Source organism: Protomyctophum parallelum (genome assembly GCF_964188405.1).
Source record: "Protomyctophum parallelum genome assembly, chromosome: 1".
Classification (NCBI taxonomy): Eukaryota; Metazoa; Chordata; class Actinopteri; order Myctophiformes; family Myctophidae; genus Protomyctophum; species Protomyctophum parallelum.
In genome coordinates, this window is record NC_139697.1 from 79,851,809 (window position 1) to 79,878,474 (window position 26,666).

The 26,666-nt window shown below is 39.2% G+C and overlaps 1 protein-coding gene across 1 annotated transcript; it reads left to right on the forward strand.

Moving 5' to 3' along the window:
- Window positions 1-24,504: 24,504 nt before the first annotated feature.
- On the forward strand, window positions 24,505-26,666 carry LOC310868329 (uncharacterized protein). Its single transcript, XM_083778720.1, has 4 exons — window positions 24,505-24,604; window positions 24,941-25,000; window positions 25,560-25,625; window positions 26,096-26,666. The coding sequence occupies exons 2-4, from the start codon at window positions 24,989-24,991 to the stop codon at window positions 26,474-26,476; spliced, it is 459 nt and encodes a 152-aa protein (XP_083634846.1). The 5' UTR covers window positions 24,505-24,604; window positions 24,941-24,988; the 3' UTR covers window positions 26,477-26,666.

Here is a 26,666-nt window from a genome sequence, read left to right on the forward strand (position 1 = left end):
AAATCAGAAAAGTATGACAGCTTATTTGATGAGGTAAACAGAGATAAGGATATGATAAACAATCAGATTGTCCAAGTTGAAAATGAAAAGAGAGATCTTGAGAAAATGAAGGATGATCTTTCTACCAAACAAAAGGAACAGGAAATGAAAGACGATGACATCAAAATACAAATAACAGACCTGCAAAACAATAATGCCTTGATCCAAGTGGAGAAAGCAAAACTGGAAAAGGTAAAGAACGATGTAATGCAGAAGAAAGCAGACAATGAAATCTTCATGGAGACCATCACTCAAGAAAAAGAACAACTAAAACAAATGAAGACTGATGTGGATCAGCAGAAGATATATCTGGAAAAGGATTTGTCAGAATTGAAAATGAAAGAGGATGAAGTGTTAATAACATTGAATACCATTGAAAACCAAAGAACAAAACTCAAAGAGCTTAGCGAGAAAACAAATGAAGAAATCAAAAGGAAAATTGACAGCATTTGCCACAAAGATGAGGTTGTACAAAGACTAAAGATGACTCTGGAGCATCAGTTCAATGAGCTGAATGAGCAAAAGAAAAACTTGGATGCACACCTTGCCCTCATAATGAAAGAGATGGGTGCTTTGATGAGCATGAAGTCAGACATGAAAATACTCAAAGAGGACATGAGAAATGATTGGAAGCAGGACACTTTGTTTGAAAGGCAAATACTTAACCAGCTCAAGGAAGAGCTTGGGAGAGAAAGGGGAGAAGTTGACACGCTGAAGAACAACGTGGACAAAGAGAAAGTTGACAATGAAATGATGCAGGCTGACCTTCAAAAGCAATCAGATGAGTTGGATCAAATTAAGACAGAAGTGCAAGAAGAAAGGGAACATATGGAAGCCATGAAGGTCGACCTCATGAACGAATCAGAAAAGTATGACAGCTTATTTGATGAGGTAAACAGAGATAAGGATATGATAAACAATCAGATTGTCCAAGTTGAAAATGAAAAGAGAGATCTTGAGAAAATGAAGGATGATCTTTCTACCAAACAAAAGGAACAGGAAATGAAAGACGATGACATCAAAATACAAATAACAGACCTGCAAAACAATAATGCCTTGATCCAAGTGGAGAAAGCAAAACTGGAAAAGGTAAAGAACGATGTAATGCAGAAGAAAGCAGACAATGAAATCTTCATGGAGACCATCACTCAAGAAAAAGAACAACTAAAACAAATGAAGACTGATGTGGATCAGCAGAAGATATATCTGGAAAAGGATTTGTCAGAATTGAAAATGAAAGAGGATGAAGTGTTAATAACATTGAATACCATTGAAAACCAAAGAACAAAACTCAAAGAGCTTAGCGAGAAAACAAATGAAGAAATCAAAAGGAAAATTGACAGCATTTGCCACAAAGATGATGATGTACAAAGACTAAAGATGACTCTGGAGCATCAGTTCAATGAGCTAAATGAGCAAAAGAAAAACTTGGATGCACACCTTGCCCTCATAATGAAAGAGATGGGTGCTTTGATGAGCATGAAGTCAGACATGAAAACACTCAAAGAGGACATGAGAAATGATTGTGAGCAGGACATTTTGTTTGAAAGGCAAATACTTAACCAACTCAAGGAAGAGCTTGGGAGAAAAAGGGGAGAAGTTGACACGCTGAAGAACAACGTGGACAAAGAGAAAGTTGACAATGAAATGATGCAGGCTGACCTTCAAAAGCAATCAGATGAGTTGGATCAAATTAAGACAGAAGTGCAAGAAGAAAGGAAACATATGGAAGCCATGAAGGTCGACCTCATGAACAAATCAGAAAAGTATGACAGCTTATTTGATGAGGTAAACAGAGATAAGGATATGATAAACGATCAGATTGTCCAAGTTGAAAATGAAAAGAGAGATCTTGAGAAAATGAAGGATGATCTTTCTACCAAACAAAAGGAACAGGAAATGAAAGACGATGACATCAAAATACAAATAACAGACCTGCAAAACAATAATGCCTTGATCCAAGTGGAGAAAGCAAAACTGGAAAAGGTAAAGAACGATGTAATGCAGAAGAAAGCAGACAATGAAATCTTCATGGAGACCATCACTCAAGAAAAAGAACAACTAAAACAAATGAAGACTGATGTGGATCAGCAGAAGATATATCTGGAAAAGGATTTGTCAGAATTGAAAATGAAAGAGGATGAAGTGTTAATAACATTGAATACCATTGAAAACCAAAGAACAAAACTCAAAGAGCTTAGCGAGAAAACAAATGAAGAAATCAAAAGGAAAATTGACAGCATTTGCCACAAAGATGATGATGTACAAAGACTAAAGATGACTCTGGAGCATCAGTTCAATGAGCTAAATGAGCAAAAGAAAAACTTGGATGCACACCTTGCCCTCATAATGAAAAAGATGGGTGCTTTGATGAGCATGAAGTCAGACATGAAAACACTCAAAGAGGACATGAGAAATGATTGGAAGCAGGACATTTTGTTTGAAAGGCAAATACTTAACCAGCTCAAGGAAGAGCTTGGGAGAGAAAGGGGAGAAGTTGACACGCTGAAGAACAACGTGGACAAAGAGAAAGTTGACAATGAAATGATGCAGGCTGACCTTCAAAAGCAATCAGATGAGTTGGATCAAATTAAGACAGAAGTGCAAGAAGAAAGGGAACATATGGAAGCCATGAAGGTCGACCTCATGAACAAATCAGAAAAGTATGACAGCTTATTTGATGAGGTAAACAGAGATAAGGATATGATAAACAATCAGATTGTCCAAGTTGAAAATGAAAAGAGAGATCTTGAGAAAATGAAGGATGATCTTTCTACCAAACAAAAGGAACAGGAAATGAAAGACGATGACATCAAAATACAAATAACAGACCTGCAAAACAATAATGCCTTGATCCAAGTGGAGAAAGCAAAACTGGAAAAGGTAAAGAACGATGTAATGCAGAAGAAAGCAGACAATGAAATCTTCATGGAGACCATCACTCAAGAAAAAGAACAACTAAAACAAATGAAGACTGATGTGGATCAGCAGAAGATATATCTGGAAAAGGATTTGTCAGAATTGAAAATGAAAGAGGATGAAGTGTTAATAACATTGAATACCATTGAAAACCAAAGAACAAAACTCAAAGAGCTTAGCGAGAAAACAAATGAAGAAATCAAAAGGAAAATTGACAGCATTTGCCACAAAGATGAGGTTATACAAAGACTAAAGATGACTCTGGAGCATCAGTTCAATGAGCTGAATGAGCAAAAGAAAAACTTGGATGCACACCTTGCCCTCATAATGAAAGAGATGGGTGCTTTGATGAGCATGAAGTCAGACATGAAAATACTCAAAGAGGACATGAGAAATGATTGGAAGCAGGACACTTTGTTTGAAAGGCAAATACTTAACCAGCTCAAGGAAGAGCTTGGGAGAGAAAGGGGAGAAGTTGACACGCTGAAGAACAACGTGGACAAAGAGAAAGTTGACAATGAAATGATGCAGGCTGACCTTCAAAAGCAATCAGATGAGTTGGATCAAATTAAGACAGAAGTGCAAGAAGAAAGGGAACATATGGAAGCCATGAAGGTCGACCTCATGAACGAATCAGAAAAGTATGACAGCTTATTTGATGAGGTAAACAGAGATAAGGATATGATAAACAATCAGATTGTCCAAGTTGAAAATGAAAAGAGAGATCTTGAGAAAATGAAGGATGATCTTTCTACCAAACAAAAGGAACAGGAAATGAAAGACGATGACATCAAAATACAAATAACAGACCTGCAAAACAATAATGCCTTGATCCAAGTGGAGAAAGCAAAACTGGAAAAGGTAAAGAACGATGTAATGCAGAAGAAAGCAGACAATGAAATCTTCATGGAGACCATCACTCAAGAAAAAGAACAACTAAAACAAATGAAGACTGATGTGGATCAGCAGAAGATATATCTGGAAAAGGATTTGTCAGAATTGAAAATGAAAGAGGATGAAGTGTTAATAACATTGAATACCATTGAAAACCAAAGAACAAAACTCAAAGAGCTTAGCGAGAAAACAAATGAAGAAATCAAAAGGAAAATTGACAGCATTTGCCACAAAGATGATGATGTACAAAGACTAAAGATTACTCTGGAGCATCAGTTCAATGAGCTAAATGAGCAAAAGAAAAACTTGGATGCACACCTTGCCCTCATAATGAAAGAGATGGGTGCTTTGATGAGCATGAAGTCAGACATGAAAACACTCAAAGAGGACATGAGAAATGATTGGAAGCAGGACATTTTGTTTGAAAGGCAAATACTTAACCAGCTCAAGGAAGAGCTTGGGAGAGAAAGGGGAGAAGTTGACACGCTGAAGAACAACGTGGACAAAGAGAAAGTTGACAATGAAATGATGCAGGCTGACCTTCAAAAGCAATCAGATGAGTTGGATCAAATTAAGACAGAAGTGCAAGAAGAAAGGGAACATATGGAAGCCATGAAGGTCGACCTCATGAACGAATCAGAAAAGTATGACAGCTTATTTGATGAGGTAAACAGAGATAAGGATATGATAAACAATCAGATTGTCCAAGTTGAAAATGAAAAGAGAGATCTTGAGAAAATGAAGGATGATCTTTCTACCAAACAAAAGGAACAGGAAATGAAAGACGATGACATCAAAATACAAATAACAGACCTGCAAAACAATAATGCCTTGATCCAAGTGGAGAAAGCAAAACTGGAAAAGGTAAAGAACGATGTAATGCAGAAGAAAGCAGACAATGAAATCTTCATGGAGACCATCACTCAAGAAAAAGAACAACTAAAACAAATGAAGACTGATGTGGATCAGCAGAAGATATATCTGGAAAAGGATTTGTCAGAATTGAAAATGAAAGAGGATGAAGTGTTAATAACATTGAATACCATTGAAAACCAAAGAACAAAACTCAAAGAGCTTAGCGAGAAAACAAATGAAGAAATCAAAAGGAAAATTGACAGCATTTGCCACAAAGATGAGGTTATACAAAGACTAAAGATGACTCTGGAGCATCAGTTCAATGAGCTGAATGAGCAAAAGAAAAACTTGGATGCACACCTTGCCCTCATAATGAAAGAGATGGGTGCTTTGATGAGCATGAAGTCAGACATGAAAATACTCAAAGAGGACATGAGAAATGATTGGAAGCAGGACACTTTGTTTGAAAGGCAAATACTTAACCAGCTCAAGGAAGAGCTTGGGAGAGAAAGGGGAGAAGTTGACACGCTGAAGAACAACGTGGACAAAGAGAAAGTTGACAATGAAATGATGCAGGCTGACCTTCAAAAGCAATCAGATGAGTTGGATCAAATTAAGACAGAAGTGCAAGAAGAAAGGGAACATATGGAAGCCATGAAGGTCGACCTCATGAACAAATCAGAAAAGTATGACAGCTTATTTGATGAGGTAAACAGAGATAAGGATATGATAAACAATCAGATTGTCCAAGTTGAAAATGAAAAGAGAGATCTTGAGAAAATGAAGGATGATCTTTCTACCAAACAAAAGGAACAGGAAATGAAAGACGATGACATCAAAATACAAATAACAGACCTGCAAAACAATAATGCCTTGATCCAAGTGGAGAAAGCAAAACTGGAAAAGGTAAAGAACGATGTAATGCAGAAGAAAGCAGACAATGAAATCTTCATGGAGACCATCACTCAAGAAAAAGAACAACTAAAACAAATGAAGACTGATGTGGATCAGCAGAAGATATATCTGGAAAAGGATTTGTCAGAATTGAAAATGAAAGAGGATGAAGTGTTAATAACATTGAATACCATTGAAAACCAAAGAACAAAACTCAAAGAGCTTAGCGAGAAAACAAATGAAGAAATCAAAAGGAAAATTGACAGCATTTGCCACAAAGATGATGATGTACAAAGACTAAAGATGACTCTGGAGCATCAGTTCAATGAGCTAAATGAGCAAAAGAAAAACTTGGATGCACACCTTGCCCTCATAATGAAAAAGATGGGTGCTTTGATGAGCATGAAGTCAGACATGAAAACACTCAAAGAGGACATGAGAAATGATTGGAAGCAGGACATTTTGTTTGAAAGGCAAATACTTAACCAGCTCAAGGAAGAGCTTGGGAGAGAAAGGGGAGAAGTTGACACGCTGAAGAACAACGTGGACAAAGAGAAAGTTGACAATGAAATGATGCAGGCTGACCTTCAAAAGCAATCAGATGAGTTGGATCAAATTAAGACAGAAGTGCAAGAAGAAAGAGAACATATGGAAGCCATGAAGGTCGACCTCATGAACAAATCAGAAAAGTATGACAGCTTATTTGATGAGGTAAACAGAGATAAGGATATGATAAACGATCAGATTGTCCAAGTTGAAAATGAAAAGAGAGATCTTGAGAAAGTGAAGGATGATCTTTCTACCAAACAAAAGGAACAGGAAATGAAAGACGATGACATCAAAATACAAATAACAGACCTGCAAAACAATAATGCCTTGATCCAAGTGGAGAAAGCAGAACTGGAAAAGGTAAAGAATGATGTAATGCAGAAGAAAGCAGACAATGAAATCTTCATGGAGACCATCACTCAAGAAAAAGAACATCTAAAACAAATGAAGACTGATGTGGATCAGCAGAAGATATATCTGGAAAAGGATTTGTCAGAATTGAAAATGAAAGAGGATGAAGTGTTAATAACATTGAATACCATTGAAAACCATAGAACCAAACTCAAAGAGCTTAGAGAGAAAACAAATGAAGAAATCAAAAGGAAAATTGACAGCATTTGCCACAAAGATGATGATGTACAAAGACTAAAGATGACTCTGGAGCATCAGTTCAATGAGCTAAATGAGCAAAAGAAAAACTTGGACACACACCTTGCCCTCATAATGAAAGAGATGGGTGCTCTGATGAGCATGAAGTCAGACATGAAAACACTCAAAGAGGACATGAGAAATGATTGGAAGCAGGACATTTTGTTTAAAAGTCAAGTACTTAACCAGAAAAAGGAAGAGCTTGGCAGAGAGAGGGAAGAAGTTGACATGTTGAAGAACAACGTGGACAAAGAGAAAATTGACATTGAGATGCCGAAGGCTGACCATCAAAAGCAATCACATGAGTTGGATCAAATTAAGACAGACGTGCAAGAGAGGGAAAATTTGGAAACCATGAAGGTCGACCTCATAAACAAATCAGAAAAGTATGACAGCTTATTTGATGAGGTAAACAGAGATAAGGATATGATAAAGGATCAGATTGTCCAAGTTCTAAATGAAAAGAGAGATCTTGAGAAAGTGAAGGATGATCTTTCTACCAAACAAAAGGAACAGGAAATGAAAGACGATGACATCAAAATACAAATAACAGACCTGCAAAACAGTAATGCTTTGATCCAAGTGGAGAAAGCAGAACTGGAAAAACTAAAGAATGATGTCATGCAGAAGAAAGCAAACTATGAAATCTTCATGGAGACAATCGCTCAAGAAAAAGAACACCTCTTACAAATTAGGACTGATGTAGATCAGCAGAAGATCAATATCGACAATGATCTGTCAAAATTGAAAATGAAAGAGGATGATATGTTGATTACATTGAATACCATTGAAAAACTAAAAACTAAATTCAAAGAGCTTAGCGAGAAAACAAATGAAGAGATCAAAAGGAAAATGTACAGCATTGGTCATAAAAATGATGATGTACAAAGACTAAAGATGACTCTGGAGCATCAGTTCAATGAGCTAAATGAGCAGAAGAAAAACTTGGATGCACACCTTGCCCTCATAATGAAAGAGATGGATGCCCTGATGAGCATGAAGTCAGACATGAAAACACTCAAACAGGACATGAGAAATGATTGGAAGCAGGACATTTTGTTTGAAAGTCAGGTACTTAACCAACTCAAGGAAGAGCTTGGGAGAGAGTGGGAAGAAGTTGATAGGTTTAAGAACAACATGGACAAAGAGAAAATGTACATTCAGATGATGAAGGCTGACCTAAAGCAATCAGATGAGTTGAATCAAATTGGCGATATCAAAAGACAAATACAGCACTTGCAAAATAGTCTTGAAATCCTCACTGCAGAGAGAGAGGAACTGGAACTATTAAAGACGGATGTGATAAGACGAGAAAACGAAGTAATAAGAAAAGAGAAAGACATGAACAATTATCAATACAATGAGAACAAGACAAGAATCACTCTGACGCACCTGATATCTGAGATAGCTACACAAACTGATGAAATGGAGATTGAACCAATGGAGCAGCAACACATGGAAGAGGTGAAGGACAAGCTGTTTCAAGTCAGAACAGAAATAGAAAGAGAACAAGATCTAATACATGATTTCAAACGTGAGATGTCCCTATTTGCTCTTTATCTGATACAGAAAAAATCTTCGTTGGAAAAGGGAAAAGCTGAAGTAAGATGGCCTACTGAATTGAAAGAAAAAGAACAAAGTCTTACAGAGATTGTTGATAAGATAAAAGACAACCTTGAACAAATCAGTGTTGAAATATTGGAGCAGAAGGATGACATAGAGAGAAAAATGCTGACAAATATCACTCAAGAACAGGAAATACAAATTCAAAGAGAAGTGTTTGCACATGAAAAACTAAAACTTCAAAATGAATGGGATGAATTTGAAGAGACGAAGAAAGCCCTGGAACAAAGAAAGGCTGACTTTGATCAAAAGAACATTCTGGCTAAATTGAAAGGAGAAATATCTATGCAGGAAAATGTGAGTAAATTAGTGATAGACAGCACAGAACACATGGCTGTTGTAATACAACAACATAGAGAGGACATCCAAAAAAGTATGGATGAGTTAAGTATTCAAAAGAAAGAGCTGGAAATGGTTCTCGCTGATGTTAAAAAACAAAAGCATTATATTAATATCCAGAAAGAGGAGATGGCACAAAAGCTAATGGAAATAAAGACCCAGAAGAAAGAAAGGATTGAAGTTATGTTCAAGGACATGGATGATTATAAAGATGCACTAACACAGTTGAGGGCTGATATAGCACATGAAGAGATCATGGACAACAATAAGGACATGGTAGCAAAAGAGAAAAATAACCTTGACCAAATTAAGCTTCAAGTAATCAAGAAGAGGCAAGAACATGACACACTTCACACATTACAAAGAGATGAGAAAGAGTTGGAACAGACGATGGCCCATGTCCATGAAAGACAAGAATTAGAATTGAATGCTGATATACAACAAGGGCGAGACGTCATTGAGGAGGGAGCAATGGAACAAGCCAAAGATCTGAAAATTCAAAGAGAAAATACAAAACTCAAAACACAAATGGAAACACCAGGCGTAAAACAGGTTGATGTTCTACTACAACTGGGTGATTTTGATTACCCCATCATTGAGAAAAAGAAATACAATGTCAGTGTGGAGGACATGGCACTGGAAGCACATGTTGAGCATTTCATGAAAATGGCAGGTGGCCTCGAAGTTCAGATCAAGGTGAAGACACAAGAGACTGATGAGATGACATTCACTCTGTCAGATGTGACACAAAACCTGAACCAAATTAGGTGTGAAATGGAAAGGAAGCAGCAACAAATTGACAATATCAGGAACCAGATTGCCAGAAATATGGCACGTCTGAAGAAGATAAAATCTGATATTGAAAAAGCAAAATATGAAGTGGAAAGGGCATTTCCTGGAACAGAGAGCTCGGAGATGGGCACAAATGAGACAACTGACGAAGTCAAAGACGAGGTTGGAATGCATGTTAACACCCAGAATCAGAGGCAATGGGAAGAAATACACTACCATACAGTTGAAGTGGAACAAGACAAAAAATATATAGCCAAGTTAATGGTGGATGTTAACACACAACTGAAGGAAATGCAACACCAAAGTGAGGAAATAGAACTTGAAAATGCGAAGATAAAAACTGAGAAATCTAATGCGGAACAGATTAAAGCTGATTTGCAATCAGAGAATGTTGCCTCCATAATGGAGGAAGCAAAAATGGAGACGGTAAAGGATGATGACATGGCTATCCAACACATGAGGGAGACAATCGAATGCCTTTTGAAATATATCCAGGAAAAGTCAGATGATCTGGAACTCTGGAAGGTCAAAAACAAAGATTTGGAAGTCTCACTGATGGATATTGACAGGGCTAATGTGGAGATGGGAAAACAGCAGCAACAATTGCAAGACAAAATTAAAGAGGTGCAAAGTGCAAAGAAAAATCTGGAGAAGATTAAGGCAAAGTTACAAACAAAACCTGGAGACATTGTTCAGGTACAGGAGACAAAGGAGAGGGAGGGTCAAATGACCAAAGAGAAGCTCGAGCAGAAAGACCCTAAGAGCCAGGTCAATGAGATTGATAAACAAAGACAAGCAGAAGAAGAAGCTAGCAGAACCACACAATATACGTTTGTGGACCCAGAATATTTTGAAACACCAGTGCAGACCGAGGACATCTCAAAGGCAGATTATTTGCGGGGAATCTGGAAAGAGACCGAATTGAAACGAAGAGAGATCACCAAGATGAGGCACAAAGGTTACGAGATGAGAGCAAGTCTAGAAAAACGGCTAAAGTCTGTCCACACATTTCTTCAAAGAGTTATATTACAGAGAAAAAAAGATCCATCAGAGGAATTGGAGGCAAAACTGGAAGAAGTAAAAATAACACTTCAACACAAATTGGAAAGAGACCTATGTATACTACATGACAAATGCCAAGAACTTGAGTCATTAAAAGTTCAGATGTTCAAAGAGACTGAAAAACTCAATTCCCAAGGAAATAAATCTACACTCAAAACTGTGGACAAAGCCATACAAACTTTCCTGGTGGACATATCCACAGACGTTTTAGTGCTAGAGGTGATGGAAGAACAGGGGAAGACTACACCTGCCAAGACACTTGGATTGACACCAAAGAAGAAGTGGACACAAACAAAGGGGGCAAATGTCCAAGAGGAAGCAGTGATGAGTGTGCAAGAAGACATACCAGTTCAAGCAGCGTCCAGTGGACTGCTGGATCTGCTACGACATTACTGGTTTCACTGCTGCTGCTGGGACTGCTGTAGACAAGAGACAGATTAAGTTTTAGAGAGAAAATGTGCATTATGTGGCTTGTAAGCGTGTTGATGATATACTGTACAGAAATCTCATTTTAATAGATTAATTGTGTTTTTACACTTGTCTTATATGGTAATTTAGGCCTAACCAATATTACTGCATGTAGACCTATGTGTATGTATATTTAATGTCAGTGGCTTGCATGCATTATTTTCTATTTAGTATAGACTATTCTACTTCCAATAAATTAACTAACCAAGATGCCTTTACTGTCAGAAGTGACTGAGCAAATTGATTTCCAACCTCTAGATAATATTCATCGATGGTATGCATTTGTATGCAATATTTGCTAAATTATATTATAAGATTGGCCTGATTTATACTGCATTGGTTTGTGAGTGCTGAGCCTAAAATACATTTTAACATGCTATTGCTGTTTGTGTTAAGTTTGAAGTATTGTTTGAGAAATAAACTTTTCAAAGCTATGAATATACCACTCTCAATAATTATTATGTAGACTCAGTATGTAAGTAAAGAGTAAGTATTGTTACACACTTTTCCCAGTGTGCAGGAATTAAAGGGATTTATTTATCTGTAAACACAGACAAAAGGCAACACTACTCACGTTGTTGCAAAACTGTTCCTAACTGAACAGTATCTTACAAAGTTCACAATATCAGTCAATAAGGTGCATTCAGTTGGTATTGTGGGAGGTCGGGTGGGAATCAGGAGTCAGAATGCAGTATCAAGGGTTTGACACACGGTGGCGCCCCTTGTTTTATTTCAGATAATGTCAGACAAAAGTCAATATCACATCAGATTATGCATGAGATAACATTCTTCCTTGAAGTCAGGCCTCCTTGGATTGGATCGTCACTGCAGAGGATGAGAGGGGTGTTAGCAAGCGGTCAGAGCACAAGGTAAGTACAGGGTTGGGGCCTGAGACTCCGGTCTAGGCTATCTACCAACTAGACTTTTCTATAACTTTCCTCTTCTTCTTTTCCAGGGTCCAGAGGGTGCCTGGAGGCTCCCCCGGAGGTAGGTACGATGTTAGGTAGTCTTCTCTATCCACAGGGCACAGAAGAGTACTTTTGAGTAGAAGTACTCGGATACATTTGGGCGAGTAATCAGAGTAAAAGTACTTGGTTCGGGACCGGGTGAGTAGGTAACCTAGGGCCCCTTAGGCTCGGCCAACAGGTAGGTACACAAGCATTTATACTCTGATTTCTCTCTATATACTGGGGTCGCCGTAGAGGTACGTCAAAGGCAGCCAGTGGGTTAACAGAAAAGAGCACTATATTTCTAATCACAGTCTCGGTCTTCTTTCACCGGAGTAAGGCGGGGCTCTCGCCAACTTAAAGTCTTTTAAGGGTTAACTGAACACAAACGGCCTGTCTTCGTTCACAGGGTTAAGGTGACACTTTAACTAGAATATGCTTTCTTCGATAAACATCAACAAGGTCTTCTTCTTTCACAGTCTTCAGGGTTAACGTGACACAGTTAACTTCTTCTCTTCAGTAAACATCAACAAGGTGCTTTTCTTCATTCACAATTCTTCTTATTATCCTTAGCTTCTCAAGCGTCTGTAAGTGCCTCTTCTTAGCCAAACGTGTGATAGTGAGAGAACAGTTGTCTTACTGTGACCTTAACGTGCGGTGGGCTGCCAGTCGATACGAGGGTCCCGTCTTCTGCTACTCGTCCCCGAACCGAGTCAGGTGGGTTTCCAGGTATATGTGCGGCTTTCCACTCGTCACTTATTTATGGGGGGCACACACTCCCGTGTGTGCTTTCAGCCCCACTCCTACAAGCCTGATGAAGTGGAATACAAGACAGAATTGAGTTGCGGTACAAACAATCAAACAGTGAGTTTAGATAGCGTCGAGGGATCCGGTACCGAGAGGAGTGTGGACTTACCATCCAGTGCCAAGCTGCCGACATACATTGTCCGAGCGTTCTTGGGTGAACCAGCCAGTGTCAGGGCTAAGTTCAACTGGCGTTTATAAAGGGCGCGGCTGACAGGTTGCGGCTGTCGCTGATTGCTAAGCGCGTCAGCGAGGTCGGCGTTTGTCTGGTTGTCATAGGAACGCACCCATTATTCTGGTGGTACTGTGGCGAGACTCCACACAATACATGAAATAGCAGTAATACTCTTGTACTTTGTGCAGTGTACAGAAACCACAAAATGATTTATTTTGTATCAAAATAATCACAATTATCAAATACATCACATATCAATAGCAAAACGTTTTCACCTTGTAAACAAACTATAGGCTAATGTGTCTTCAGTAGGCTATAACTGTCTCACAGTATTAAAAGAACTCTCAAAAACGGAAATATATCAGCTGCATTACATTACTCTGGTAACTATACCATAATGAAATCATCTTACACAACACACATCCACATCACATTCATTCCAGGCTACAGGTGAGCTTCTTAACCCAACCCAAAACGTCATGTTGAGTATATTGACAAGCATTTCTAATGACAACGCATGTACATTCCACACACACATACTGTATGCTTCACAGATACCCTTCTACGTTTATACATTCATTTAACATGTTCACTATCACATTTCTACACTTTATCTCATCGTTTCTCACCTGTAAACACACAGACAAAAGGCACACAATAAGCAACACTGCTCACGTTGTTGCAAAAACTCTGGTCCTAGTGTGTTTAGCTGCCCAAACGATTGCCAGTCCAAAAATGAGCATCACTCATTCATTGTAGTGCAAACCAAGAATTAACTGTTTCACAGCTTTAGTAAAATGTATAATAATGCAAAATGCCTCAACCACAGTTCACAGTATAATGTCCCACACGGAAAGGACTTATATGTTACATATATGTTAGACATATATGTCTAACATATATGTAACATATATGTTAGACATATATATTACATATATGATAGACATATATGTAACATATATGAAATTGGACCCCCTGAACATATATGTGCATATATGCACTTATATGAACATATATGCACATATATGCACATGTACATATATGTACATAAATAATATAATATAATAATAATAATACAATTATAAATAATACAATAATAATAATAATATAATAGCAACAATTTTATTTACACAGAAATTGTGTATGTGGTTTGGGAACCAGTGATGTAGCCTATTATATGTATAATTACATAATCTATATCTTTATCTTTCTGAATAAAAAAAATATGTGTCAGAAAAGAAGACCTCGGAGATGTTTCTTGGGAGAATAAACATTTAATTATGGCATTGGCATATAAAAATAAATCATAATAAATTATAATTAGCTCATAAATAACAAAAAATACAGGTGGGGGCTCCAGGACACCATGCAAGGCTTCTCTCCGGCACTCGTCATCCCCAAATCTGATTTGATCAAAAAGAGGCATCATTAGTTCAGAAGCAAGCTACAAAATGCACATCACAATTTGCGTCATGTCATCATGACGGTACAATACACTATGATGTATCATTCTCCATTCATTGTCAATCTGAATTTAATGTTTGTGTAGTCAGTGGACAGACATTAAAGCTGGATATAGGAGGGGCTGTATCAACAGCTTTATTTCATTTTAATAATATCATTACTTGTTTGTCTACTTCTTGTGGAACCGCCGCAGCTCCGTCAGCTTTCCGTTTACTGCTGTTCCCAGCATGCCTTTGGTTGACTGCGGGAACTTCTTTAATGTGGCTTCTACATAGAATCAAGGAAAAGGCAATAATGAGAAGACAGTGGACCCGATTTATAATTTAGGCATTTAGCAATGTAAATCGCTCTTAATCCAGAGCGATTTACATTTAAGCAAGAACAAAACATGGCAATACAAAAAAATACATGCTTGAAGTCAACTAGAATTCAAGCAGTCCATCTGTTAGTGTGTACACAAACCTATTGTTGACGATTGTTGGCCTTTAACCAAAAAGATGGTATATGGAATGAATAGATTTAAACAAGCTTTTCTCACAAATGTCACTTTAATTAGTATTGGCGACGTGACAGCACTCATCAGCACAGGTTATTTAGTGATAAGACATGCAAATCAAGCAAATTAACTAAAAGCATGATATGGTGCAAATGGCATGATTAATGATGAACCCATTTAGACCTGAAATACCCTTCATGTCAAAGTGCAATTCAATCTGGGAGTCATTTTGGACGTTACTACATTATACAGGGCTGGGTGTTAATGGACAAATTAAAATATCACAGGCCCTGTTATTTGTAGAGTGAGTATATATAGTTATATGTTCATTGAATGTTAACAATATTCTAAAAATAAAAACTAAGGTTACGACTGCGTTTTGAATTGGCCTCAAGTCTAAATGGGTTATGGGTGAAGAAGGGTGCAGTAGATGTAGGGAGGCATACTATGATCCGACGCGCATTGGTCCGAGGTTAGGTTTAGGTGTGCTGCGCCCTGGGGGAGGTTAGGGTTAGGGTGAGGGTCTGCGCTGGGGGTCGGGGTTAGGTTTAGGTGTGCTGCCCCCGGGGAGGTTAGGGTTAGGGTGAGGGTTTGAGGTAGGTTGTCGATCACACCAATGCATCGGACCAATGCTCCGTCGGACCAAACACATGCACTCGTAGATGTAGATCAGTTTTTCCCAATCTTTTCTTGTGGCAGAACCAACATGAAAATCTTCAATTGTTTTCACGGCCCGCCTATCTGTTCACATAACCTGGCACTGGCAGTAGACAAGTTGATACTGTAGGTGGGCCACGTGCATTTTCTTAAGTTGTTTATTTGATGTTTATTTAATGATCAATCAACTTGTGTTCTGGCTTAGATCAATGGAACATAGTATACTTATTCCATTCTAAGAAACACCATAAAATAGTATCATTTTTAAAGACTTCTTTAAATATGAATGTTATATTTTAATAACATTCTAGTGTTTTGTCCAATGATTTGGGGGCCCACTTGAAATCCCCTTGCGGCCCACCAGTTGGGAACCACTGCTGTAGGACAACAATTATTATATATATTTTTTTAAGATATTTTTTTGCGGCTTACGCCTTTATTGATTTTTTAAGGGATAGAAAGTAGGCTGACAGGAAACGGGAGAGAGATGGGGGGATGACATGCGGTAAAGGCCGTGTCGGGTCCGGGAGTCGAACCCGCGGCACACCGCGACTGGATCACCAGTCCGGTGCCCAGACCGTTACGCTACGGCCTGGGCCAGGACAACAATTATTGACTAACCAACTACTGTACATGTTCTACAACCCAGAGGACCACACTTATCTCAGTGGAAGCACACTAGTAGCCCAGAATATAGACTATAGTGAGCTGCGATGAAGTGAGCAAATTAAGTTAGGCTTTTATAATTACCAGGTGCTACGCCGTGCAGATTTCTGCAATGGGTGTCATCACTTACCTGATATTTTCTGACTCCAGTGATAAACTACCACTGATGGCTAATAAATAGTGAAAATAGGGATGGTTAAAGTAGTCAACTCAATGCATATCTATGAACTGTTCTTTTTCTTCTTGAATTCTTTTTTTGTACTCACCAAGTATGGCGTTCTTTTTCTCTGGATCCAGGGCCTTCAAATGTTCCCCAGTGCCACGCTTTGACATCCCACCTAAATAAGATATTTGAAACATTATTTTTCAAAATCCCCCTAACTACATGATGTTTCACTTAAGCAATATCTCAGATTTATGTTATGGAGGTACAAACGGAAATACATTATCCCAAGCAGGTTCAAATCTTAATTCTGCATTAGTTAATGGATCGACTTAAAGAGATTTTGGGGAAAAAAATACCGCTGAGGTTGCTCTCCAGGAGTTCCTCAATAGGGAACACGCCCATCAGCAGCAATCACACCATTTGGGTTGGAGTGGTGCTGTTGGAGGTGGAAAACCAGGTTGTCCTGTTGCACAGGACTCCTGATCCTTTCACAATTTCAATCTGAAAAAATAAATAAATATCACATTTAAGTTAACAATTTAGACCTGAGGAGGAGGATTCTAAAAAGTGCCATTTCTTCCTCTGCCTAGTGGTATTGTGCGATTTGCAGCATTTTGTACTCCTGCGAACTTTGGAAACCAATCTTAGCCAATCAGGATGAAAAATCTGAAAGACATGTTTCGTTGAATGGCTCTAGAGAGACTGCATTGTACCAATTTGCGCGATGTTTGGACAAAATCTGTAGGTGTACTGTCAAAACATTTGTTTTGCACAAAGTGGCCTCCTGGTGGCACTATAACAGGCCAATGTGAAAACTTTGGGGCAGAGGTTCAGCTCTGGCATTCAGGGAGTGTGTGTGCATAATATGGCTGCGATCAAGCCAGCGGTGCCAGAGATTAGCTGTTCACAGACGGACGGACGGACACACGGACGGACGGACGGACGGAGTGCAAAACATACTCTCTCCCTATGCCTACGGCCTGGTGGAGACAATGACAATGTACTTACTTTCGGGGGACCTTCAGGTGCATTTGGCCGGTGTTGCTCGCGACAGGGAGGTCTGGAGCTCTCTGCTGGAGCTGTTGCCCTCACGACACGGCCCGGATAAGGGGTAGACGATGGCTGGATGGATGGATGGCTCTTAAAATTAAACAGTGACATGACAAAAGTGTTAACTTTTACAGTAGTGGGCAGGACAGCACTCTACTACTGTAAAACTTCAGTTACTTTGCTGCTGTTTTTATTAGCCTGGCCAGCATTCCTTTTTGGGTTCACACAGAACTTTTGTAACACAGACCAGGCTTTCCTCCGAGGTGGAAAGCCTGGTGATGCGAGGTTACGTTTTTATAAACTGTTTCCTGAACGGAAAACTGAAAAAAGCTGCAGCCGCATTATTTGGACTTTTTTGGTTGTGGGACAAAAACATAGCAGGCTGCATAATGCTGCCTTCACATTTACACCAGCAATATTATTTTGCTGCCATGATCTGAGAAAGTAATGATGGTCAATGCATTGTCTACAGATAATTAACCATTGTCCCAGGAGGTCCAAAAGCAGAGCAGCAAAGTTGAGGATAGTTAAAAATTCTAAAAAGAAAAAAGAAAAAAAATCAATTGTTGATCAATTGTTAACATACCTACCTGCTGGCAGTGCAAATACATTGATAATTTTGTGAGATCAGCCCTTAACAAACCAATTTGCCTCCTCTAGTCAAATATAAGTAAATCACAATTCACAATCCTTCTGTCAAATATTACTCACCTGCAATGTTTGTGCTGATGTGTCTCTATCAGTGTCCATGTCTCTAATTGGTCGATTCTTAAACAATTATAAACACAAATGCAGCAAGTTAATTACCCTACCAATGAGACCAACATCATACAAACTTATCTATGGTGAAAAAAAGCAAGTAGGCCTACAATAAAAAATAAAATAAAAATAAGCCAGAAAGGCGCTGTCGTCTTTAATTTGAGGTATATCTAGTGTAGGGATGAATAGGAAAGGATCAATCACGATGATCAGATCAACAGACAGTAAGTAATAAGTATAGTTAACCTTGGTACTAAGGCTAATTATAATAACCTTTGTTAAGGTTACCCTTGATAGTAAGGTAATAACAATAAAACATTGTGTGATGGCATGCCTAAAATGGCTTATCTACAAGCTCACATAGCTGTAGGTATTTTCAGTGTGCAACACCATCACACAACGGCCCATAATGTCACTGCGGTTCGGGCTCTTCCCACTTTGACATCTGAGCGGCTGCGCTCAGATGTCAAAACGGCACGACTCCACACTGGAGGGCTCGTTATAATAAGAAACGATAAGAATAATAATAATATGACGGCGGAGCCTTGCTTCGTGACGTCGTCAGTATTTAGCCTTTACTGTAGCGTATCTTCTCCCATAGCGGGTTCAGCTCCGAGCGTGCACCTGCCGTTTAGCCCACCGGCGTTCAATACAACGAGAGCCTGCTTGCTAGGCAGTCCTCGAAGAATAGTCTGTGTGGAATTAAATAGGTTTCCTTCCGACCTTTTAGTATGGGTTCCAGTTGTCTTCGCTGTGGCAGGGCTGCCCCCCTGTTGCGTCGCGATAACTGTGAACTCCTGGAACTCCCGTTCCTAATTCACTCATTCATCCGTGTCGTCCGAGGTCTCTGTCCCGCGGACATTCCCTGGCCCGATCCTGAAAGCCTGTGACGGGGAGAGTGACAGTTAAGGCATGCAGAGATATATACACAGGAGTGTGTGTGTCTGCTTACCCCCCGACGGTTTGTGCGTGCGTGCCTCCGTGAGCGCTTGTGTGTGTGAACCAGCCGCTGTCAGACCGACTACTAAGTCTTCCTTTTATACGCCGGGTGTGGCCGCTTGCTGGTTTGGGCGCGGTCCGTCCATCAGCTCAATCTGGTGGAGGAGGAGGTTCGGGACGTAGACATCCCCTATTAGGCGGCCGAGGGCGTGTCTTACGATCCGAGGCGTCTTCTGTCTGACAGCTTGTCTGGTTGCCCTGGCAACGCACTTACCATCGCGGGGTGTCGCTCGCGAGACCCCACAATATATATAAATGCACCATTTACCAATGGAAAAATCTGACTACTGTACTTCCAAAAGGGCAATTAGGAGATAGATGACGAAAAATATCTGAGTGCATTAATGACGTGTCATTTAGAATTAGATACTGCTTTAATTAGAATCTTGGATTACTTTGTGGTAGCATGTACTGTACATAATAAACACACAAAAGACCACACTTACCTTTTTCTTAGAAAGATCCATTCCCCCCTCCTCCTCCACAAATTTTAGGTTAGGCTTGGGGGTCCGTTTACTGCCCTGCCCCTGTTGCTCTCGTCTCTCCATCTCCTCCAAAGTCTTCTGAATTAGCTGGAACATGAATAAGTGTTATGAAACTATAAATTTGTTCTGATCTTTGTCATTCCTTGCCAGTAGGCTCCGTTCCCCCAGTGTCTTTGTGCCACACATAGCCACCGCAAGTAGCCTTGCCGAGCCATGAGGCCCATAGGGCAGGAGCCTATCTCCTGTTTCTGTAGCCATGAGGCCCATAGGGCAGGAGCCTATCTCCTGTTTCTGTACCGTGAGGCAGCTTGATGTACAAGTACACCCCCTGAACATGACGCTAGTATGTCGCAGGGACTTACCCCCAATCCAACCCTTGATGCTGAGTGTCAAGCAGGGAGGCATTCTCAGGACACTCTAACCACAAGGCCACTGAGCTGGTGGCTCAGTAGCCACTGCAAGCTCCTTTACAAATAACGAATCCCTTGGAGAATTTTGGATTCTGGCCCAAGCCTCTCGCCGAATTTTAATGTCTCCTCCCAAGTGAATCTGACAAGAAGCACAAACAGAAATAATCAGTATTACTACAGTACATATTTCATTACATATAATGTAACAAATGTTTTAATTTTGTCTGCTGATGTATTTGTTTCACTTCCATTTTTGCTTATTTTGTATGACTTCTGCTGTCAGGATTTAGAACTGTCAGGATTTAGAAGACATGTTAGAATCGTTGTCAGGTCTAAATGGGTTAAGTGAGTGTGTGTGTGATTTATTGTACATTTCTTTAACAGTTCTCTTAATTTTAACAAAAACAAAATACCTACAGCACATTTAACCAATCCACTAAGGCTGTACCCTAGCACATAACTTTGGGAAAGTGTCATAGTAGCTTGTTTACAGCTGAAACAGACTTCCTGTGCACTAACTTCCTCTTCAAAATAGGAGCAACATGTAATGATTAGTCAACACTAGTTTTATTTTAAGTCTACTTACAGGACATTAACATCACATTTGAGTTCCTTTTGAATGCCTGTCAGATTTCTCTACATAACTGTCTCAGCTTTGGTGCGCAAATGCGCCTTGCATGCCTTTGATCTACGCACAGAAAACATTTTGACGACGTATGCGCACTGGCACATCGGTTGTGTGCCCCCCTGATTAGGCCATTAATTAAGATTCGAGTGCCAACCCTAACGAGCGAAGGTTCGAACCCCGAATGTTCGGGGACATCCTTACAATCCACACAGATCTAAGTTGATTTGTATTGTAGTGGCAATGTATACCTACACCCTACAGTATTTTGTGTGTGTGTGTGTGTGTGTGTGTGTGTGTGTGTGTACCTCGTCTCCTGTTGGAGATACAGATGGAGATGATTCCACTGCGTTGTCACTGCCAGACTCAGACTCTGAAACTACATATAGTACAGCAAAATGTAAACATTATTATTCACTTATACCAGTTTGATCAGTAGCCATTTTCAATGTGTGCGTAATGTTTTTATTTTCCACTTACTTTGTGATTTTGTCTTTGGGTTTGATAACACTGCATCTGTGACAGTTAGAAAGAGAACAACAAAGCAAAAGATTATGTTAAACATTATGCATCATAAATATATTATGGGAGAAGTTTGTGTCTTAAACTGGCTTTAGAATGTCTATGGACTTATTAGACAGATAATATGCAACAAAATTACACAATTAAATTAAAGTGGTATCAGTAATAAGAAGCTAAAATGTATGTCCATTATGACAATGACAAATAATGTTTCTTCACCATTGCATTGTGCATTGTGCCTATAGGCAATACAGCTTATTATAATTTATAAATAGCTAGTGGGATTTTATTTTTATTTTTTATCCAGTTAAAACAGTTAAGGAAATGTAGTGTTTTACCATATTTATTTTATGTCATCGTTACAGGCTAGACTTTTTTTTAATATATATATCTATCTATATTAATCCAGAGGGCCAATCCAAGTATGATGTATCTGTACCTTAAGTAGACCTACTGCACATGTAAAACAGAGCTATAAACCTTACATCTTATTTTAGTCTTGAGAGAAAAAATGCTGCTTTGTCTAAATGACTACAAAACAAAATGCTATTTTTTTTCTTCAAAAAATGTATAAAACGATGCAATGTGATATAGCTCTGTCTACAAAATGCTGTACCCTCCAACTGTATATATACTTTATGTGTGCAATATGTGGTTTTAGTTATTTTAGATTGTAGCAGTGAGCCTGTTGTCTCTGATGTCATGGACACTGGTCTCACTACCTTCCTGGACTACAATTCCCATAATTCTTTGGTGCACTGCTCCTCCTTGTGGATAGGGGGAGAGCTGTCTTACTGAGACAACATGTAGTCCAGGAAGGAAGCTAGTGAGCCCAGTGTCCATGACATCAGAGACAACAGGCTCACTGCTACAATCTAAAATATCTAAAACCACATATTACACACATAAAGATCTCCAGGAAAGTGTTCTAAAGCTTCTAAACGTCATTAACATAATTTTTTTTGCAAAAAGGGTGAAGTGTCCCTATTTTGATCACAGCCCCGCCCCCGCTAATCATTTCAATGGAAGTGACGTACGTACATTCATTGTTTATTTGTTTTTACTTTTTAGCATCTTCTCTCGGTGCACCCGGACTGCTGTGGTGTGATTTTTCTTTCAAAGTTTGCACTCGAACTCTTTTCCCCTTCGAGAGAGGAGTTGTTCTTCTCTTGACTCTGAAAACACATAAGATGTAAGTACAGAAAACGACCTATAACTATAACGTCGGCATACTGTCTGTCCATTTGTGGCCATATACTGCCATATACTGAAGCCACGTTAGCTTAACAGCTAAAGCTGTCCCACAGCTAGCTAGCTAGCTGTGGGACAGCTTTAGCTAGCCAGCTTTAGCTCTAAGCTAGCTCTGGTTTAGCTTTAGCCCAAACATTTACCGCCTCCTCCCGGTTCCGAATTCCCGTAGACATAGTATACAAGTATACAACACAAAGCCAGCGGTTTGTTTCCATTGCGGTCCTTTCACGTGTATATGAATGTATTGAGTCTAATGTGCGTATTATAGGCTCGTCAGCATTATGAAAATATAGCTATTAGCTTGACACAAGTTACAAGCATGATTTATATTTATCCGTACCATGGTATCGCGCCGAAAGCTCGAGCGTACTAGTGAACTATTTTCCACCGTCTACGGGCGGTAGACTGTCTACCTACCCCCAAATGCATGTTTTCCAAATTAAAAGACTTAAGTTAGGTATATTTTTAATACTTATTAGTTATTACTTTGAGTGTTTTAGTATGACTCACCTTTCAGCAACAAAATGTGCCCCTGCCAGCGCACCCAATAAACCGTAGCAATATGCACTGCTGCTGTCAAAATCCTTAATGTCAGAGGTGGGAACTATTGCTTTACAATTCTCATCTAAATATTTTACATAAGCAAACATTTTTGCTGTGTGAACTAGTAGACGCCGGACTGTCTATAGCAAAAGTGAAATGATATAAATTGTCGAGTCTGAGAACAAAGTATGAGGTAAATTGGACTTGCTCCGTGGCTTGTGTCGGTGTAGAGTAGGTTCTATTCGCCACTCTGATTGGTGCGTACTACTGCGAGTGCGTGCTCGAGACCTTTAACTTTAGGCGGTAATAAGCACACATTAAAACTTTATTGAGCATTACAGGATGTCCTATTGAACAATGGGGGGAAAATAGGCTATAACACCCTTCTGTTTAGTTAATTTTTTTAAGTGTAAACTCACATTCTGTTAAAGAATCTGTCAGTTATTAATGTCGTCTTCTTTTTCTCCTTTTTTTAAAAATTAAAGAATGTCTAGACGTAAGTACAAATTGTACTTGGAGCCTAACAGAAAAATAAAATTGCCTCCTCCAAGACTGAAAAGAGGACATTTGGATGTAAGTCACTTTATGAGAAATGTAGAATAATACCCCATATTCAGAATTAATCAATTATGAGACATAATCTGATGTTTTACCTGATGTTATTTGTCTTGAAAATGTTTTCAGTGTGACAAAATCAGTTCATCTTCGGACTCTTCGCACACTGCAGATGCTGAGGTGAGAGATTAATATTGTGAGTTTGTAGATCTGCTATTTTCACTATTCATTGCATGACACCGTTGTACTACTTATTATAATATAGTATAATCAAAACTTTTGGACGTGTTTTTATTAAAATTGTATTTATTGAAAACATAGATTTGTTTAAAATTAATAATAATGTAATTGTATTTATTATTAAACAACCTACTGTTTGTTAAATACATTATTTCGTAATTTGCATTCAGGTAATTCTTACTGCTGCCAGCCGCTTGGAAGATGAAGTGGGACCAGGTCCAAATGCCGAGGTGAGTTCATGACACGACACATATGGATTCAAATTCGCCATGACTGAGTTCAATTATTTGGATTCCATAGAAGTCAACAGGTATTAACAAAATGAAATAATGCGAAGGCATGGCCCGTTAAAATTGAACCCCTTTTGGTGTTTTAACTAAGCATTATGTTATACTTTATCTATTGAAAAATAGCACTCGGCACACCCGGTGTGCAGCACACTGGATTTTCGAACTACAACACACCGAGTGCACTGAATAAACGAACGACAAGAGAGCACACCAGTGCGTTCAAGGCGCATTTCCGAACGCACCCATGAGGACACGAGCTGTGGTTTCACTGTTAATGTATGTAGGCACAAGGACTCATCAATGTGTTTTGTCATTTATAGCCTAAGCCATCTGATGACCGAGATTCTCTACCAGTTCAATACGACGAAGACCTGTAAGGGTCGAAACGTTTGTGTGCGGACATCCCTTCCTTTTCATTGTACGTATATTTTTTTGTCCAGCACCTGTATAATTTCTGGAGATGTTTCTGGAGATGTGTGTGTGCTTCCTTCTGGATCCTATCTCTAAGCTTTTCTATCAACCACACCTGAAGGTGGTTTCATTATTCTCATGCACCCTAGAGTCCCTATATTTTGTTGCTGAATATTTAGCAAAAATAGCATTTAAAATCTCACAGCATGATGTGTTGTGATTGTAGGTGAGACTATTTCCGGCAAGGGGTTTTGGTGAAGGAAAAAAAATCGGGCATGTCATTACAGGCGAAACTTAACAAAATATTAGTGAAAAAAGCATCAATGTGTTTTGTCATTTATAGCCATCTGATGACCGTGACGACCGAGATTCTCTACCAGATCCAGACGTCATGACTGACCAGGTAAGGCTTTCTATCAACCACACCTTCATTATTCTCATGCAGTCCCTATATTTTGTTTTTGTGTATTTGGTAAAAATAGCAGATTTAAAATCTCACAGCGTGATGCGTTGCAAGGCTATTTCTGGCAAAGGGGTTCGGTGAAAGAAAAAATCGGGCATGTCATTACAGGCTAAACTAAACAAAACAAAAATTGTGTAAATCTACAAGGTCTGATGTGAAGCATTGTGAGCTTGTAGATCTGATAGTTTCACTATTTCTTGTATGGCACTGTTGTGTGACAAAGTATAAAATGGGGCTTAAGTGGTTAGTCTTAAATCGTTAAGTGGTTACATATTTTTATTTGATTGATATTGATTTCAATATAAAAAATAACTAGACCTGTGCCTGTCGGGCACCAGCCTACTCGAGAGTGATGCTGGTTGGGGAAAGTTAGGCTGCATCCCCACCCTGTTATGCAATAACCGTTATACCCACCCGTTGTCAGAGTAACTGTTTGTCTGTCTACCTTTTGTGCCCATACTGTATATTGGAGCACTTATGAATGTTTTGTCATTTATAGCTCACGTCTTCATCTGACCTTGATGACCAAGATCTTCCATCTGATCCAGATGATATGACTGGCCAGGTGAGTTCTTCTACCAACCACGCCTAAGGTGCGTTTCATTAAAGATGTGTGTCAGTGGCCCAGGCCGTAGCGTAACGGTCTGGGCACCGGACTGGTGATCCAGTCGCGGTGTGCCGCGGGTTCGACTCCCGGACCCGACACGGCCTTAACCGCATGTCATCCCCCCATCTCTCTCCTGTTTCCTGTCAGCCTACTGTCTGTCCCTTAAAAAATCAATAAAAGGCGTAAGCCGCAAAAAAAATATCTTAAAAAAAAAAAAGAAGATGTGTGTCAGTTAAGGCTATGCACATGGCTAACTAGTGTTATTAACCATAATGATGGTTAACGGCAATTGGCAAAATAACTACTTTTGCATGTTTATACCGTCTGCCTTTTGAAAAAGGTACCACATTTTATATTAAACCTATGAGAAAAGCTGTGTTCACTGTCCTATGCAGACATATGCACTCATGTGGTGTTTTATTTTGCAGGTCATGAATCCATCTGGATTCTTTCTCCTTCCATCTGAGCGGCAACCAAGTGACATGGTCCAGGAATCTGGTTGTGAGTCATCATCAGAGGGCAGTGCTGAATCTGAAGTGGTCCAGGAATCTGGTCGTGAGTCAGAGGGCAGTACTTGTGAAGTTGATTCAGAAATGGAAGAGCTTCCAGAAGATGATCCATTCGGACAGATCGGGTTTGACATAAATATGGATTCAGTACTAATGTCAGCAGGTACAAAGGCTGAAGCTCTTCTCATGCTAATGAGTCATGCAGCAAAGCATAATATAACTGGAACACAACTTGAGGACTTGTTAAAGCTAATTAATATGTTGTTTGGCAAAGAGGTGTTGCCAAGATCAAAATATTAGTTCAACAAGGTCTTTAAAAACAACTCTGACATAGTGGAGTTCCACTTCTACTGCAAAAGCTGTAAATGTACATTGGCACGCAAAAATAAATAACCGATGCAAACATTTTGCATTGTGCAGTCTGTTCTTCCATGAACAGTGCAAGCTTCTTTATCAACGTACCAATTGCACCTCAAATTCAGGCACTTCT